The sequence below is a fragment of the Mizuhopecten yessoensis genome, unplaced genomic scaffold (genome assembly GCF_002113885.1).
Source record: "Mizuhopecten yessoensis strain PY_sf001 unplaced genomic scaffold, ASM211388v2 scaffold7285, whole genome shotgun sequence".
NCBI classification, from domain to species: Eukaryota; Metazoa; Mollusca; class Bivalvia; order Pectinida; family Pectinidae; genus Mizuhopecten; species Mizuhopecten yessoensis.
The window spans coordinates 164,607-181,357 of NW_018406971.1; the positions used below are offsets into that span (position 1 = coordinate 164,607).

Sequence of the window (16,751 nt, forward strand, 5' to 3'; positions counted from 1 at the left end):
ATTTTTGATATTCATCTGTTGATCTACTTACATCTAGTAATGCTTATCTTTTTACTGATGATAATTTATTTATTCTCTCAAAAGTTCAACATTACCTTTCTGCTACTAACAGATTTGATTAAAATTAGGACTGTTTTCATTGCCTCTTATATTTATTTATATGTATATATATATATATTTATTTCATAATTGTATATTTTTTTAATTAATATGCTTTTGAGTAAGGTCTTGTGTGTGTGTGTGTATATGTGTTATGGAGTGTGGTCTGAGTGTACAAACATAAATATGATTTGCTTCGAAAGTATATTATAATTTTCCAAATGTCATCAAATAATGTTTCTTTTCATTCTTATATTTTTAACTTGGTTGAATGTTCTAGCCTATATGTTTGTAAGTGTATATGAGTGTGTCCTATTGAGCTATGCGCTAAAGAGATATGGCGGGTTGCTATGCCTATTTCCCCAAAGCTATGTTACGCTAGTGCGCGCATCCAACCGTGCACTGTTATGACGCGTCCTCGGGTATTTTTTTATACAGGTAGCAATATCGGAATCCCGTGTCGAAGAATAGATTATTGTAAACAGACCACATATTTGGTATTTCGGCATTATTTGTTGGTGTTTAAGCACTTGATATAATTACTATTGCCAGTTGGAGGGTAAAACAATTTATAAATTTCATCAAAAATAGTCTTACCTACAAAGCGTAGCTGTACTGTACACGTGTACAGGGATTTGTTGACATGCTTCGATAGAAGTATGTCGCGCTAAATAGAAAAGAAATTATTACTAACAAAACGGATAAATCAATAGGTATGTTATTAAAATGAAAACAAAATTTTCCATCGATTTAAAAAAAAACACTAACGCCTTATTAAGGAAAATGATCACATGCCTAAATATTTAAAAAAAAACAACAACTGTGTATTCGAACCTGCACCGTTTAATTTCTAGTCGCAAGTAAACTGCGTTACACATTCGGCTACATATAACAATTAGATAGTGGCAATTACAAACTTATTTAACCCGAGAAACACCGGTCGCAGTTTAGAGAAACTTGATCACCCCTGTTTTCCATTATTTTGAGCACTTTCCCAAAGGAGGACCACTTTTCCGTAATACGATTTGTTTTTGCAAATTACATCACGGTCACAAAAAGTTTATTCAACAGTTGGTCCTCGGATGGGAAAGTGTTGAAAGCATTTTTTTAAGTCCGGGAAACCCCATCACTTTCATAGATATAGTGTATATGGCTATATTTGCAGTATCATATTAGCAATACCCAATTTCTCAGCTGTTTAAAAATTCATATTTAATTGGTTTTGTATCTTTTGTATGCATTTTTGCTACCCGAAATGTTTTACTCCTTAATTTTTTCCCCCGTTTTCATAAATACCGACTTAGGGAAATAGGGCAGTTTTCCGCCATACCTCTTTATGCTTTTGTCCATCTATATCGGATAGGAGAAGACTTCTATAGGCTGTAATCTCATCCAATTGTTCATTTTTTTGTCCAATAAAATTTGTTGAAATAGAAATAACCAAGATGTTAAATTATATACTTGTTTATATAACATGTACATGGAGAAAAATCTTTCGAATCTCTTAATTCAATTATATTTTCGAGATAAATATATAATCACGGAATTAGATTATCTATATCTAAGAACGTGATATAATTTAGCATCGCATACATGTATAAGTACTGTATTCAGAGACCTATAAAGCCAGTGATATATACGTCTCTACTGTATTGTATAACATCTAATGTGTAATTGTCGGTATTTTGCTGTTTATTTGAATTGTCCGACAAACATAAAAATGTCGTCAATTTGTAATTTCAGTAGAATCTACGGTAATATTTAAAATATGCCAAACATTTTATTGCCATTCAAAAACAGCAGAGAATGGACTTTATTATATGTATTCTCCCTATTGGTGTAAGCAGAGACGTCCAAGTCTTCATCAAAGCTTAATTTAAGTTTTACTCATTTTCTTTATCAAAATTTAATTTTGGGATACGATATAGATCAACATGAAAATCAATGCACAGAAGTGGAAATCTTGTATGTCCCAATTTTAAATTCCATTCATTAGCCATAACCTCATCACTATACGTTTTACTCCCTATCCAAACTACTTCGGTTTTACAAATCTTTTTTTTTTTTGCAATCAATTCATTTTCGCACGACATTTTTTTCCCTTGTGTACATTCTACATTATGTCAGTAAATAAATAAATAAAAAAAAATCAGTAAATAAACAAAATTGAAACAAAAGTTTGCATTTTTATATAAATATGGAAATGACGACTGAGTTTCTCTGTACTAGATCTTTCACCTCTATTCAACGGAAACAGGTCAACAATTTGCCAATGTGTGGATACATCATCAATTGATATATATGTTATTTAGTTACTTCGAAATATTATCAATTTGTGTTATCAATATATAACCTCATAATTTAGATAGCTATCTATATAAATGCTTAGCAGTCTATGCTAAAGACGTATTGTACCACTGGAATCTGAAATAAAATGTATCAAGTTCAAAGTTATTCAAAGTTTGACTTAAATAGTTTGGCATGTTTACTTTTGAGACTGATCAGATAAACAAAATTGCCGACAAGTTGCTATCTTGGATTTTGACAGTTAAAGTTTGTTATCGCTATTTCTAAAATAATGCTGGAGGGATCTTTCTCAAATTTCTTATGCAAATTTCCCTTGGTTCCTAGTTGTGCATGTTTCATATAAAGACTGATCTTAAAAACAAGATGGCCCCCGGACAACCATTTAAAAAAAAGGTTGTTATTGGTATTTCTCAAAGAGCGCTGGACAGATATTGCTCAAATTTAATATGAAGTTTCCCCTTAGTCAAAAATTGTGCATGTATTATTTTGAGACTGATAACAAACAATATGGCCGCAGGTGGTCATTTTGAATTTTGACATTTCATGTATATTATCACTATTTCTCGGGAAGTACTTAACAGATCTTCCTCATAATGCAATAATCAGTTCTATTTCTTTCACATTAAGTACTGTTTCTGGTAAATATGTGAAACGACAAACTCACTTTGAAGGATCTTACATCAAAAGTTACCTCAAGGTGCATTTATTGTTTACATGACTCGATCAAACAGATAAGAGAAAAGAAGAGAACTGATCGTACTGACATAGAACTAATGAAGATGGTATGATGGTGGGCGCCAAGATCTTTCTGGAATCTCTTGTTTTTATCCGCATGATTTTTACCTTCTATGCAGAAAAGGATCATGTAAACCATAATACTGAAATTAGCTTTGTTTTTAATTTAAAATGAATCAAGGTACTGAAAAAAATGACACAATGCCAAAACTGTAAAATAATTGAAGACTGATTTTGGCAGTCACTGATATACTCATATTTTACGTAAATCAAGGTCATTCGTTAAAGCGATATAAAAGGCCTTCGTTCCAGAATGCTCATTGCTAAATATTTTTGACCTATAGGCTTCTTCCTTATTTACTCCCTGCCCCCTAATCTCGTTAGTGTGCCAAGACTGTGTCGCAAACTGTGGTAGAAACAGTGCTGTCCTAGCCCTGCGTCACATTATCAACAGCACACGTTGGTATAATGCTTGACTGGATTTAGTTGAAATCGATCACAGATGGTTTTTAATTTGAAGTGTATTTTGGAGACAACAGTAGTATTGAGTACGGGATACTTACTAAGTCTCCGATTTTGAGGATCTCCACGACGACTGAAGGACTATCCAAATGCTGTATATAGTTTTGACATTAGTGGTTTAGGGGCATCCTCGATAATCCAGGGGTTACGCTCACATACGCTCCCTACACCCCTTGAATATGTCATAGTAAAATTGAAGGCTCAGTGTGTGCCACCTTATTGACGAGACAAGAAGACTAGTTCGATCCTTTGATGTTTGATGTGAGAATCTCGCGATCACGTACCGGTAACATTGTAATGTCATTGAAGTCAGGTGTTGCTCCTCTGTAATCTTCAAAGAAAAGGTAACAGCTTGGCGATTGGTCAGGTTTCTTTACCTGAGACCAATCAAAAAGCTTCCTTTGTGCCTTCAATTTTTCTATGACATATTCAAGGGGTGCAGGGAGGGAAAGTGAGTGTAACCCCTGGAGTATCGAGGATGGTTTAGGGGTTGAATCGTTTGAACAACGAAGAAAAGTCTGGAACTGACAAATGAATATAGTGAAGATTTTTATTCTCATGGAGTTTGTATCTTCAAAAACAGTGACACATTATAAATCAAAATCATAATCATATATTGTACATTTAATGTGAAATAGAAGGATGTAACGTTCCTGCATCCTAAATGAATTATCTGTGTTTACACACGTCATACTCGATGTTTACACACGTCATACTCTGGGTTTACACACGTCATACTCTGGGTTTACACACGTCATACTCTGTTTTTACACACGTCATACTCTGTGTTTGCACACGTCATACTCTGTGTTTATACACGTCATATTCTGTGTTTACACATGTCATACTCTGTGTTTACACACGCCATACTCTATGTTTACACACGACATACTCTATGTTTACACACGGCATACTCTATGTTTACACACGTTATACTCTGTGTTTTCACACGTCATACTCTGTGTTTGCACACGTCATACTCTGTGTTTGCACACGTCATACTCTGTGTTTACCCACGTCATACTCTGTGTTTACACACGTCATTCTCTATGTTTCACACGTCATACTCTATGTTTCAGACGTCATACTCTGTGTTTACACACGCCATACTCTATGTTTACACACGTTATACTCTGTGTTTTCACACGTCATACTCTGTGTTTGCACACGTCATACTCTGTGTTTGCACACGTCATACTCTGTGTTTACCCACGTCATACTCTGTGTTTACACATGTCATACTCTATGTTTACACACCTCATACTCTGTGTTTACAAACGTCACACTGTGTTTATACACGCTATACTCTATGTTTACACACGTCACACGGTGTTTATACACGTCATACTCTGTGTTTACCCACGTCATACTCTGTGTTTACACATGTCATACTCTATGTTTACACATGTCACACTCTTTGTTTACACACGTCATACTCTATGTTTACATACGTCATACTCTATGTTTACAAACGTCATACTCTGTGTTTACACATGTCATACTCTATGTTTACACGCGTCATACTGTATGTTTACGCACGTCATACTCTATGTTTCACACGGCATACTCTGTGTTTACACACGTCATACTCTGTTTTTACACACGTCATACTCTATGTTTACACCCGTCATACTCTGTGTTTACACACGTCGTACTCTATGTTTACACACGTCTTACTCTATGTTTACACACGTCACTCTCTATGTTTACATACGTCATACTCTATGTTTACACACCTCATACTCTGTGTTTACACACATCATACTCTATGTTTACACACGTCTTACTCTATGTTTACACACGTCGTACTCTGTGTTTACACACGTCGTACTCTATGTTTACACACGTCGTACTCTGTGTTTACACACGTCATGCTCTATGTTTACACACGTCATACTCTGTGTTTACACACGTCATACTCTGTGTTTACACACGTCACACTGTGTTTATACACGCCATACTCTATGTTTACACACGTCATACTCTATGTTTACACACGTCACACTCTATGTTTACATACGTCATACTCTATGTTTACACACGTCATACTGTGTTTATACACGTCATACTCTGTGTTTACACACGTCACACTGTGTTTATACACGTCATACTCTATGTTTACACACGTCCATACTCTATGTTTACACACGTCACACTCTATGTTTACACACGTCATACTCTATGTTTACACACGTCATACTCTATGTTTACACACGTCATACTCTATGTTTTTAACATTATTTTTTGAATGCAGAGAGAATGCTTCAAAGGTAAGTTGCATCTCCTGTGTCATTTATCGTCACCTAACAAATGATGATATAAGTCAAGGACGTTACATTCCGTAGTCGACACACATCGCTACCGGTTACCTCTTGAGGTCATGCTCATGTTTAATCCTGATACGTAATTGATAGACTTTGAAACTTAACATTTTATCTCAACTTTCGCTGTATGGACAATCTAAATAATACAATTAGTTCAAATATTGTATTACTCAACAATACTTAGTCAAAAGCATGAAATTCTAAACATTTTAACTAAAAATGACTGATCAAGCGACGTTACCTCATCATTCGTATGAACATCATTGAAAAGTGGTTTGTCCAGGGGTGAAATACACATAGAAATTAATATTACACGTTTCCTGTTTTCATATATGTGGTTGATATGTTTTGCCCTTTCAGGTGCAGCCCCGATACGTGAAAACTGACAAAATGTTTAATGATAATGTTTCTGCTAATTGGCGGATCTAAGCAGTGGAAATGGCCAACATTAGAGCTAGTTTGGATATTAAGTAATAAGCATAAAGTAATTAATGGATTTGATACATTTTTTGTTTTTCATATTGGGTTGATATGATTTGCCAAAGCAGGTGCAACCCAATTCATGAAAGTGGAAAAAAAATATATCTATATATTTTTGCTAAAACGGCTACTACGCGCATCTAATTAATGGGAATTACCCAGATTAAAATATGTTTGAATAATGATTAATTAACACAGTAATTGAATAATTCAATAGATTTTTCATGTTTTCACATATTGGGTTGATATGATTAACTAGCAGGTGCAACCCAATTTGTGAAAAAAAAATAAAAATCTTCAAACATAATTAGCGTATCTAGTCAGTGGTAATTGAACTGGAAAAGTATTGTACAGTTGTCGGAGATATAAATGGTTGTATCGTAGTTCTCAATCACTAATAAAGTAACGTCGTACAGACTCTGCTTAAGTTTGGGGATTTTATAATTAGAGATCGGCCTTACACTTTACTGGGGGAATTATTTTGCTATTCGCAGTGTGCTAATGAAGTGTTTATCGATGAGTGGATGACTTGTTTACAGACCTCCTGTCTAGAATTCATCAGATGGGGACTTCATCGTCTGTTGACTGCTGAGGTAAAAACTGTCTGTCGTAACCTACTCCGTGGCAAAGCTGCAGGTTTTGATCTTATTGTATACGAAAATTTTATATATGTAAATGACTCGCTTTACGTTTGCTTATGTAGGATTTACAATGCTTTTAAGATGTTTTCTTTTATACCAAAGGTCCTTAAAAATGGTCTTATATGCACATTGTACAAAAGTCACAACATGCCTAAATCTGACCTAAAATAGTTATCGTGCTATCTCTCTTGCTTGTCGTTGTCAAAGTTTTTGAAAAATACTATTGAATAGACACATTTTGGCAAACTTATTTTTCGTTAACCCACTACAGAGTTGATATCAGAAGAATGTCAGCAGTACTTTGAACTTTTATGCTTTACATGAATCAATTATCTATGCGGGTGAACATAAAAGTAAATTGTATTCTTGTTTCCTTGATGCGGCCAAAGCCTTTGATTGCGTCTGGCACAATGGGCTATTCTTCAAACTGGCACACTATGAGATTAACATAATATGAAGATATGTACAGTGCAGTAGTGTATCAACGTTTTGTCTCAAATTGATTCAAATTTTGTCAGGGCACCTATCAAGGTAGTATTCTTTCACTTTGGCTTTACTCGGTGTATATACATGATCTGTTTAAGTACACGAATTTTCTAGTACTACACATGCTGGTATATTTATTGACAAATTCAATCCATGTCGTTGATGAAATAGTACATAAGTTACGTGGTCAATGTTTTGTTATTTGCTTGGTTCTGGAATTTATCATTTAACAAGCTTTAAATTATATAAATCCGTTGTATTGCCGAGAACTTTGTTTGGCTGTGAGCTTTGGAATGTACTTCTTATTCTGAATGGCATCTTTTGGAAACTGTACACCATTTAGGTGCTAAACTAATGTGGGATTTCCCAATGCGTTCTATTTCTGATATGGTGTAAGGGATGCTAGGATCACCTTCACTTTGTCTATACATAGAACAGTACAGATTGAGATTTTTCGCTGCTCTCTGCAATGTAAAATATCCATGTACAGCAAAACAGCTATTCCTGTTACGTTTACATCACATGTATTTGGTATTTACAAGTCTAATAGAGGCTTTATACCTGACGTATGGAATACTATGCATTTGTATGATTTGCAGTGTTACTTGTATGATTATTTACAATTTTCTTGATTTTTCAGCAAATTGAATTGGAAGCAGTTAGTTAATAATGCATTGTTAAATAAAGAAACTGACCAGTGGAAACAGCGTCTGAGTTTCAGTTGTGATTTTGGTAGATATAAAAATCTTCAAACAGAACTTGCCCCCTCTATCTTGTGGTACGTGTCAAAATCTAACGGGTTTCGAAATTATGCATTACACTGTTGCACATGGTACTTTAGACGGCAAGAATATAGAGTTAACTTCACTGAGAGATAAGATTTTATACAAAAATAATTAACTTTTAGGCTGTGAATGTATATGCTATCCTGGACCAAGCCGATAGGGAGGTAGATCTTCACAATCCTTAGCCATCCCTCTGATGAACATTGTCTTGCTCTGGGAGAACACCATTTCAGTAGAGTACGTTATGTCTTCAGCATTCGCTGTTTCATTATTATGTTACCTTAAATATCTTTAATTTATGTTTCATAGTATAACATTTGTAGACAGTGAACTCTGTAAATATGCAAAACAAACTGGGATGTAAACACCTTTTCTTCTCAAAGGACCATGTTTGCCTTACCTTTACCACAGCTTTTGATGAACTCAAGCATCGGAAAAGAGTAACGTATAGTTATGTAATTAATGCATTATACGCATATTTGTTGCTACAATAGAATCTTTGAGATTAATTTTTCATTGTCATTTTATAAAATACGTTCATTCCTTTTGTGAAAGCAAAATAGTTTTCGGGGCATATGGTACATTTCCTGCTATTATTACAGTTCGCCTTACTTCTTTGGTCGTCTTCTGGAGGTTTCCGTTTTTTCCTTCTTCAAGACGCTCTTCAAAGTATCCATATTGGAAATATCATGTAGACATTTTATTCCATTCCTTTTTCTATTATCATGTAACATAATTTATACTGTTTATATTGTTCACTCTTCCGTAAACTCTTTTCGTGCTATATAACTTTTTGTATTATGTATGGTGGGTTTTGTATATATATGACTCTCCAATTTTGGAGGAATAAAGAAATGAATGAATGATGTGGATCTTTTTATACATATATAAGGACAAATCTTCTTGTAGCAAATCGGTTATAGGTTTTTAACAGTCGAACTGGCGAAGTTAATACTTTCATTGACGTGGACCTACTGGGCAATGCATCAAGTAATATTGACGTGGACCTACTGGGCAATGCATCAAGTAATATTTTTTCTAACATTGTAAAAGTATGGACAAGGCTGTCTATCAATTTGGCCGCCAACTTATAACTATGTGCAAAACCTCTTCAGTTCGAATTGTTAACGGTAGACATAAAGATGATCCAGAAGGTAATATAACTTTTTATAACGCTCGGGGAACTAGTGTCATAGATTATGTACTTACAGAAGAGAGTTTTTTGATTGCATAAACAGATTAGAAACCGGTTATTTTAACAGTTACTCTGACCACTGCCCAGTCACTTTTTGTTATAATGTTAATTTGTGTTTTAACCGTACATCGTCAAGTATGTCGGACGTTGTTGAACACATTTCGCTTAAAAAGAATGATGAACATGTGAATGTGAAATGGAACGATGATAACACAGAGGAAGCAGTGAAAAAACAAATATAAATGCCTTATTAGATATTTGTGATGTTGATGATTAAAGTCATAATAACATCGATATGTGTGTTGATATGTTTACATGCGAGTTAAAAGATATTGTTCTACCCTTTTGTACAAAAACTGATATACTCAACGGTGCGCGAAAAGCAGTTTCCCAGGATTAAAACTTACAACGATAGTTGTAAACAAAGATATAGAGAGTATACAACCTCTCTTTATGTTTTTAATCGATGTAAAAGTGATGAAAATCGGGTCAATTTAATTAACAGGAAATAAACAAGAAAAACGTTTAAATATAGGCTAAAGAAAGAATATAAGGGTCATGAGGGCAACATGCTGAATTATATGAGCAAGTATAGCCCTAAAAGGTTTTACAAGCATTTAAAACAAAAAGTAAGAAAATATTAAAATCGATTTGAGTGAATTTGATTTCCTTCAACACTTTAAAAATTAACTGCAACTGAACCTAAAACTAATGTTGACGTAAATGATTTTATGCACGAGTACGATAGTAACTCTACTGTAATGTTATTTTATTCAATAATATACTTAAATCTGGTCAAATTTCTAGAAACTTGGTCAAAAGGTAATATTGTGTCTGTGTTTAAAAAAGGTTATATTAACGATGTTAATAATTACAGAGGCATTACCCTCGTCAGTTGTTAAGGGGAACTTTTAACGACAAACAATATAACAAGAATTCCACGGGAGTGGATGTGTCGCCTGCTCAGCGCTTTAAATGGGATCGATGCGTCAGAATAATAAAAAGGCAAAGCAAACAAAATGAACTGTTATTATAGCAAAGATATTAGCGAACATGCGGGGAAGTTCATCGTTGAGGACAGTCTCGTGAAAAAAGGACCCCTGTAAGCATACATTACGAAAAATGATTTGCTACGCCGCTGCATCTATTCGAAAACTATATGTAATTTTACCATTCCAAGGTGCAGGAAGAACAAAATCAAGATGCTTTAAGAAAACAGGTAACGACATGACGTAGGCAGTGGTAATGAAAATTAAATCCTTTCAAGCTTGTTGGTAATGATAGTACGATCTTGTGTTTCATACAGCATAACGTGAAATAAGCATTTTGTTGAGACTTTATCGTGAAATGCATGTATTACCAGCCACGGCCTAAATTCGTCTGTTTACAATAATCTATTCTTAGATACGGGATTAAATACATGAGGACGCGTCAAAACCGTGCACGTATCTTTGGGGAAATGGGCATAGCAACCCGCCATAGCTCTTTGAAACTCGACAGAAAAACCCGTAATATATGTTGAACATTATTGCTTCTAGCATTACCGTACAAAATAAAGGAATTGATTAAAAAAATAAAAAAAGTTTTGGCAATAAAAGGGGCATAACTCCACCAAAAACTTAAACATAAACTTCAGAAATGCGAGCTTAATCGAGCTTTATTGGTATGCAATATGTGTACCAAGTTTGAGTTGAATCAACCCAAGGGAACTCAAGTTATCGCACGGAAACCTGGCTTCGGACGACGCCGACAAAGTAATACCTAAATGTCGCCTTGCGTTATTTTGCCTTACAAACTTTAATCAGTCGAACTTTGAAAAAGAAGAAAAGATTGAATTGTTGGTTTTATTGATTACACAAAGGCATTTGATGTTATTAATCGCCAAAACTTAGGGTTCAAATTGGTAAAATTAAGAATTGATGGGAAGTTGTTAAATTACTTAGATCGTTGTACAGTTGTGTGAAATGTTGCGTAAAACATAATTGCCTATTATCTGATAATTTCAATTGTAAAAATGGACTGTTTCTATTATTTCCTTTATATGTAAATGATTGTGAAATGCAATTTTTAACTGACAATTGTCCATCGATAAAAATACAAATGTTGAATATGTTATTACTTTTGTACGCCGACGATATGGTAGTTATTTCAAAAATGCCAGAGAGCCTGCATAGAATGTTAAATTCTTAAAAATCTTATACTGCAAATGGAGTCTTACTGTCAATATTAACAATACAATTATTGGTTAGAAATGTTGGTTATCTGCGAAATAAAGAGATTCGGACATATAAAGGCTGTAATTTAGAAATGTAAATTAATTCGATCTCTTTTTTTTTTTTTTTTTTAACTGTTTCTTTTTCACAATTTCTTACCTCCTATTTATGACGTGATTAAAGCATACCTTCACATGCACACACACAAACACATCAACTTTCTCCTCATTGTATTTATTTTTCCATATCGTCATCAACATCATCATCATTAATCTCAGATTGATCTTACATCATCACCCTCATCATCATCATTTTTTTGGAATGCAATTTTTTTTTCATTCCTAAAAAATGACACGAATACGCTTTCGTACTTTCCAGTTAATGCTTTATTTATATTTATGTTTCTGAATGTACTATTAGTCATCTCTGGGTTAGGAGGGTTCTACGGGCTCATAGACCCCGTCTGGTCTTTATAGATCCCGAGCCGAAGGAATTTGTATGAGAAAAAAGTGCTCTTAGTGCAAAGAAGCACCAGGAACAGATCGAGATTCGAACCTATGACCCTACGATTATTACACAGTTGCTCTAACCAACTGTGCTACATGCATGGTCAACAGCAGAACAATGGTCCAGTCGCACTATAGTTAAATCCAAAATGAAATACAGAGGAGGTTACTGTAGATACGAAAAAATACACAAGTTTTGGCAACAGCGACCTGTATCACGGACACCAGCGACCTGTATCACGGACACCAGCGACCAGTATCACGGACACCAGCGACCAGTATCACGGACACCAGCGACCTGTATCACGGACACCAGCGACCTGTATCACGGACACCAGAGTTGATCAGACATGTTGACCATAATGGCATACATATATTTTAAGTATCCTCGAAATCAGATGCAGATGCTTGCATCTTGACAGAAGCATTTGTTAACCTGTACACAACGTTCCTATCTTTGACAATCACAATTACAAGTACAATTGTCAGTCGTATCATCGATACTGAAAATCATTGTTCACAAGGCTGCCGTAACAAACCCGCAGATGGCCAACACCACGGCGACAGTGGAGGAGAAGCAGAAGAACCGAAGCCTTTGATAAGTCAGCCCATGTAAAACCTTTGCTTCCGTCGTCTTCGTATTTATTGCTTGCATCCGGAGGAAAACTATTAGCTGAATACTTCTCCGGGGTCCGTCGATTTACCCAATACAACCCAATACAAACGTCGAGTTACCCAATACAACCCATTACAAACGTCGAGTTACCCAATACAACCCATTACAAACGTCGAGTTACCCAATACAACCCAATACAAACGTCGAGTTACCTAATACAACCCAATACAAGCGCCGATTTACCCAATACAAACATCGATTTACCCAATACAACCCAATACTACCCAATACAGAAAATAAACACCCAATAAATCTGATATACCAAATAAGTATACAATTAAAGTTAAATATATGTAGATCTTAATCGGGCGTACTTGTAAATGTATTTTCATTATTTATGAAGTAAATTACCACGGAAATGATATCCAATAATTTATCGTTGTGATATTGGATAAAATATAGAAAGATGAATTGTTTTTAAGACATTAAAAAATATATGGCTAGGTTTAGAAAAGCATTTCACTAATGTGTTAATAAATCATTGTTTTTCGTTATTGTCCTATCTTCCACCCATAACTTCAACATATTAATGAAATTAAAATAATTGGATACCGGTATCTATAGGAAAAGACTTACATGTATATAGGCTAAGCCTGTTGTCTGGTCCCTTTGTTAATACATGTATTGTTATATTTCTTCTATAATAATTGTATTTATCTTTGTTTGTATTAACAATGAAATATTTTGAAATGAAATAGATTGAATCAAGGATTTCCAAATAACGACGATCTTGCCAAAAAATAACCGGGTCCGCACAACACCGTTACTTGTATTTGGTACATTTAACTTTATATTGGATAGAATTTGGTAAATCGATACTTGTATTGGGTAGTATTGGGTTGTATTGGGTAGTATTGGGTTGTATTGGGTAAATCGACACTTGTATTGGGTAGTATTGGGTTGTATTGGGTAAATCGGCACTTGGATAGTAGTGGGCTGTATTGGGTAAATCGGCACTTGTATTGGATAGTATTGGGTTGTATTTGGCAAATCGACACTTATATTGGGTAGTATTGGGTTGTATTGGGTAAATTGAAACTTGTATTGGGTAGTATTGGTTTGTTTTTGGTAAATCGACACTTATATTGGAAAGTATTGGGTTGTATTAGGTAAATCGACACTTGTATTGGGTAGTATTGGGTAAATCGACACTTGCATTGGGTAGTATTGGGTTGTATTGGGTAAATCGACAATTGTATTGGGTGGTATTGGGTTGTTTTTGGTAAATCGACACTTATATTGGGAAGTATTGGGTTGTATTAGGTAAATCGACACTTGTATTGGGTAGTATTGGGTTGTATTGGGTAAATCGGCACTTGTATTGGGTAGTATTGGGTAAATCGACACTTGTATTGGGTAGTATTGGGTTGTATTGGGTAAATTGAAACTTGTATTGGGTAGTATTGGGTTGTTTTTGGTAAATCCACACTTATATTGGGTAGTATTGGGTTGTATTGGGTAAATCGACACTTGAATTTGGTAGTATTGGGTTGTACTGGGTAAATCGACACTTGTATTGGGTAGTATTGGGTTGTTTTTGGTAAATCGACACTTATATTGGGTAGTATTGGGTTGTATTGGGTAAATCGACACTTGTATTGGGTAGTATTGGGTTGTATTGGGTAAATCGACACTTGTATTGGGTAATATTGGGTTGAATAGGGTAAATCGACGCGCCGCTTCTCCGCGTCAATAAGGTTTGGGCAAGAGTGGACGCTTTTGATGACGTTTTCGTATTCTCATTTTCCGTTGCTGGTTGCACCCGTCTCATAGATAAAATAGACAGCTTTCTCTCCTGATCTTGATGACACGGCGTTAGCTCGGAGGCAGGCGATGATGCAGGCGAAACTGGACAGCGGTCAACATAACGATTGTAGGCTGATCATATACACTGCCAGGTATGTTGTGGTCCAAGCGTTGACCGGTAGAGAAGAACTGACGATGGTGAGAAATACGGCAAATGGACAGTCATACTGTACCCCATTTTCTCTCCACTGTTAACAGGAACGACGAATGTGAAAATGGCAAGAACAGACAGTAATATGATTGGACAAATGAGGGTAAGCAAATAAAACTCAGGTCGGCGGTGCAGATTCAGAGAGACGTCACCATAAGCTAGCTCGATTTCTGTTGAGCTGAGGTCCCAAACCCCGTTGGGTTCGTATGACTTCGTATTGAGTGCCGGATCCTTTAACGCGATGTCCACATCCTAAATATCAGCTTGCAATTTTGATGGTCAAAGGAACATTTTATTATGTCTATGTCACAATTGGTCTCAAATACCTCGAATGGTTTCCACTCTATTCTTCCACGATTCTGAGGCACGTTAAAGTCCGAGATGTCGTGAAAGTCATTTTTGTTCCATGACAGGAATGCGTCGCTCCATTCTAGCTCAAGATCTGCCGTGGTGGCTAATTTCCCCTCCACCTCATCCAGTTGATTGATTCCTTTTAGATAGAATGCAACAAGTATCATTATAGACTGGTTTAGGGTTTTATAAGGCGGGATGACATTCCGATAGGAACGAGTAATGAACATCTCTTCGTGTAGTGTCTTAAGGTCATCACCCGTCTGGGCAACAGTGGCATGTACCATTGACACTAGCGCCGATAGAACTTGTAACGTCTGTTGGTTGGCCATCGTGACAATGCTACGTCTTTATTTGAAGAGTAACGTACTCCAAAATGTCGACGGATTCATGATTACAAAGATATTTTATTTTCAAATGTGGTTTGCGTCAAACTATAGATATACATTCCACTCGTTTTTTCAAATCATTGTTTAAGATAACAAGGCTCAAACGATTAGCTTAAAATTCCACTACATGGTAAATATTATCAACTAAAATGAGGCTTTCAGAGCCTTAACCCATATGCACAGAGAGAGGAAGCACATTTGATGAGTTCAGTATCAATTCGATCAGGTGTAGGATCTAGAGGGATCAGCGATGATAAAAAACATTAATAACGAATCCCAAATATTCCGTTGTATTTTGTATAAGGGTAGAAACAAGGGACATGTACAGCTGCCAGTGAAACCTATGCTGTCTTTTCGTGTTTTTTGTTTGTATCGTCGGCGACCAGCTAGCTCAATCGGTAGAGCATCCGTCTAAGAGTTCGGAGGGTCCCGGGTTCGAACCCCTTTCTGGCCGTGCATTTTCCGTCTCTTGTTACATTTGCATATATTTAACATCAATGTGGATACTATGTACCTCTGATAAGAAATGATTTCTAACAAATAATAACATATGACAGCATCTGGTAATGTCATTTCAGTTCTCAAAATTGATCTATGCTTTGAGTATATAGGAGTTGCATACACACATTTCATTGGTCAATCATTGTGACCAATCATATGTTAATCACATGTGATTGCTAAAACAACATGTTTGTGCAATACACACGGCTAGTTACTCGTACTCGAAAGAGAGAGCACAGCACACCTGTGCTATATTCGTTGCACTGGTTACCTGTACGATACAGGTCGCAATACAAAATTCTGGTGTACACATACAAGGCACTGAATGGAACAGCTCCTCAGTACCTACAGGAGCTTGTTACCCTGTATCAGCCGTCACGATCACTGCGGTCGGAGTCAGAATCTTTGTTGTGTGTCCCTAAATCTCGTACTGTGACCTACGGAAACAGATGCTTTAGGAGGGTTTCGGCTACCATGTGGAATAGCTTACCATCTGCAATTAGAAAGTCAACTACCCTGGCCAAGTTCAAGAGGGACATCAAAACTCACCTCTTCACGTCTGCATTTTAGATTTCTTTGCAAAG

At 35.7% G+C, this 16,751-nt stretch overlaps 1 protein-coding gene across 1 annotated transcript; it reads right to left on the minus strand.

Annotated features, from left to right (window-relative positions):
- Positions 1–15,159: 15,159 nt before the first annotated feature.
- LOC110453432 (neuronal acetylcholine receptor subunit beta-4-like) lies at positions 15,160–15,609 on the minus strand. Its single transcript, XM_021502375.1, has one exon. It carries the CDS (start codon positions 15,607–15,609, stop codon positions 15,160–15,162), a length of 450 nt encoding a protein of 149 aa, XP_021358050.1.
- Between the last annotated feature and the right edge of the window lie 1,142 nt (positions 15,610–16,751).

Bases quoted from the DNA above. Each gene is read 5' to 3' on its own strand.
- LOC110453432 (XM_021502375.1), bottom strand. From the start codon at position 15,609: ATGGCCAACCAACAGACGTTACAAGTTCTATCGGCGCTAGTGTCAATG.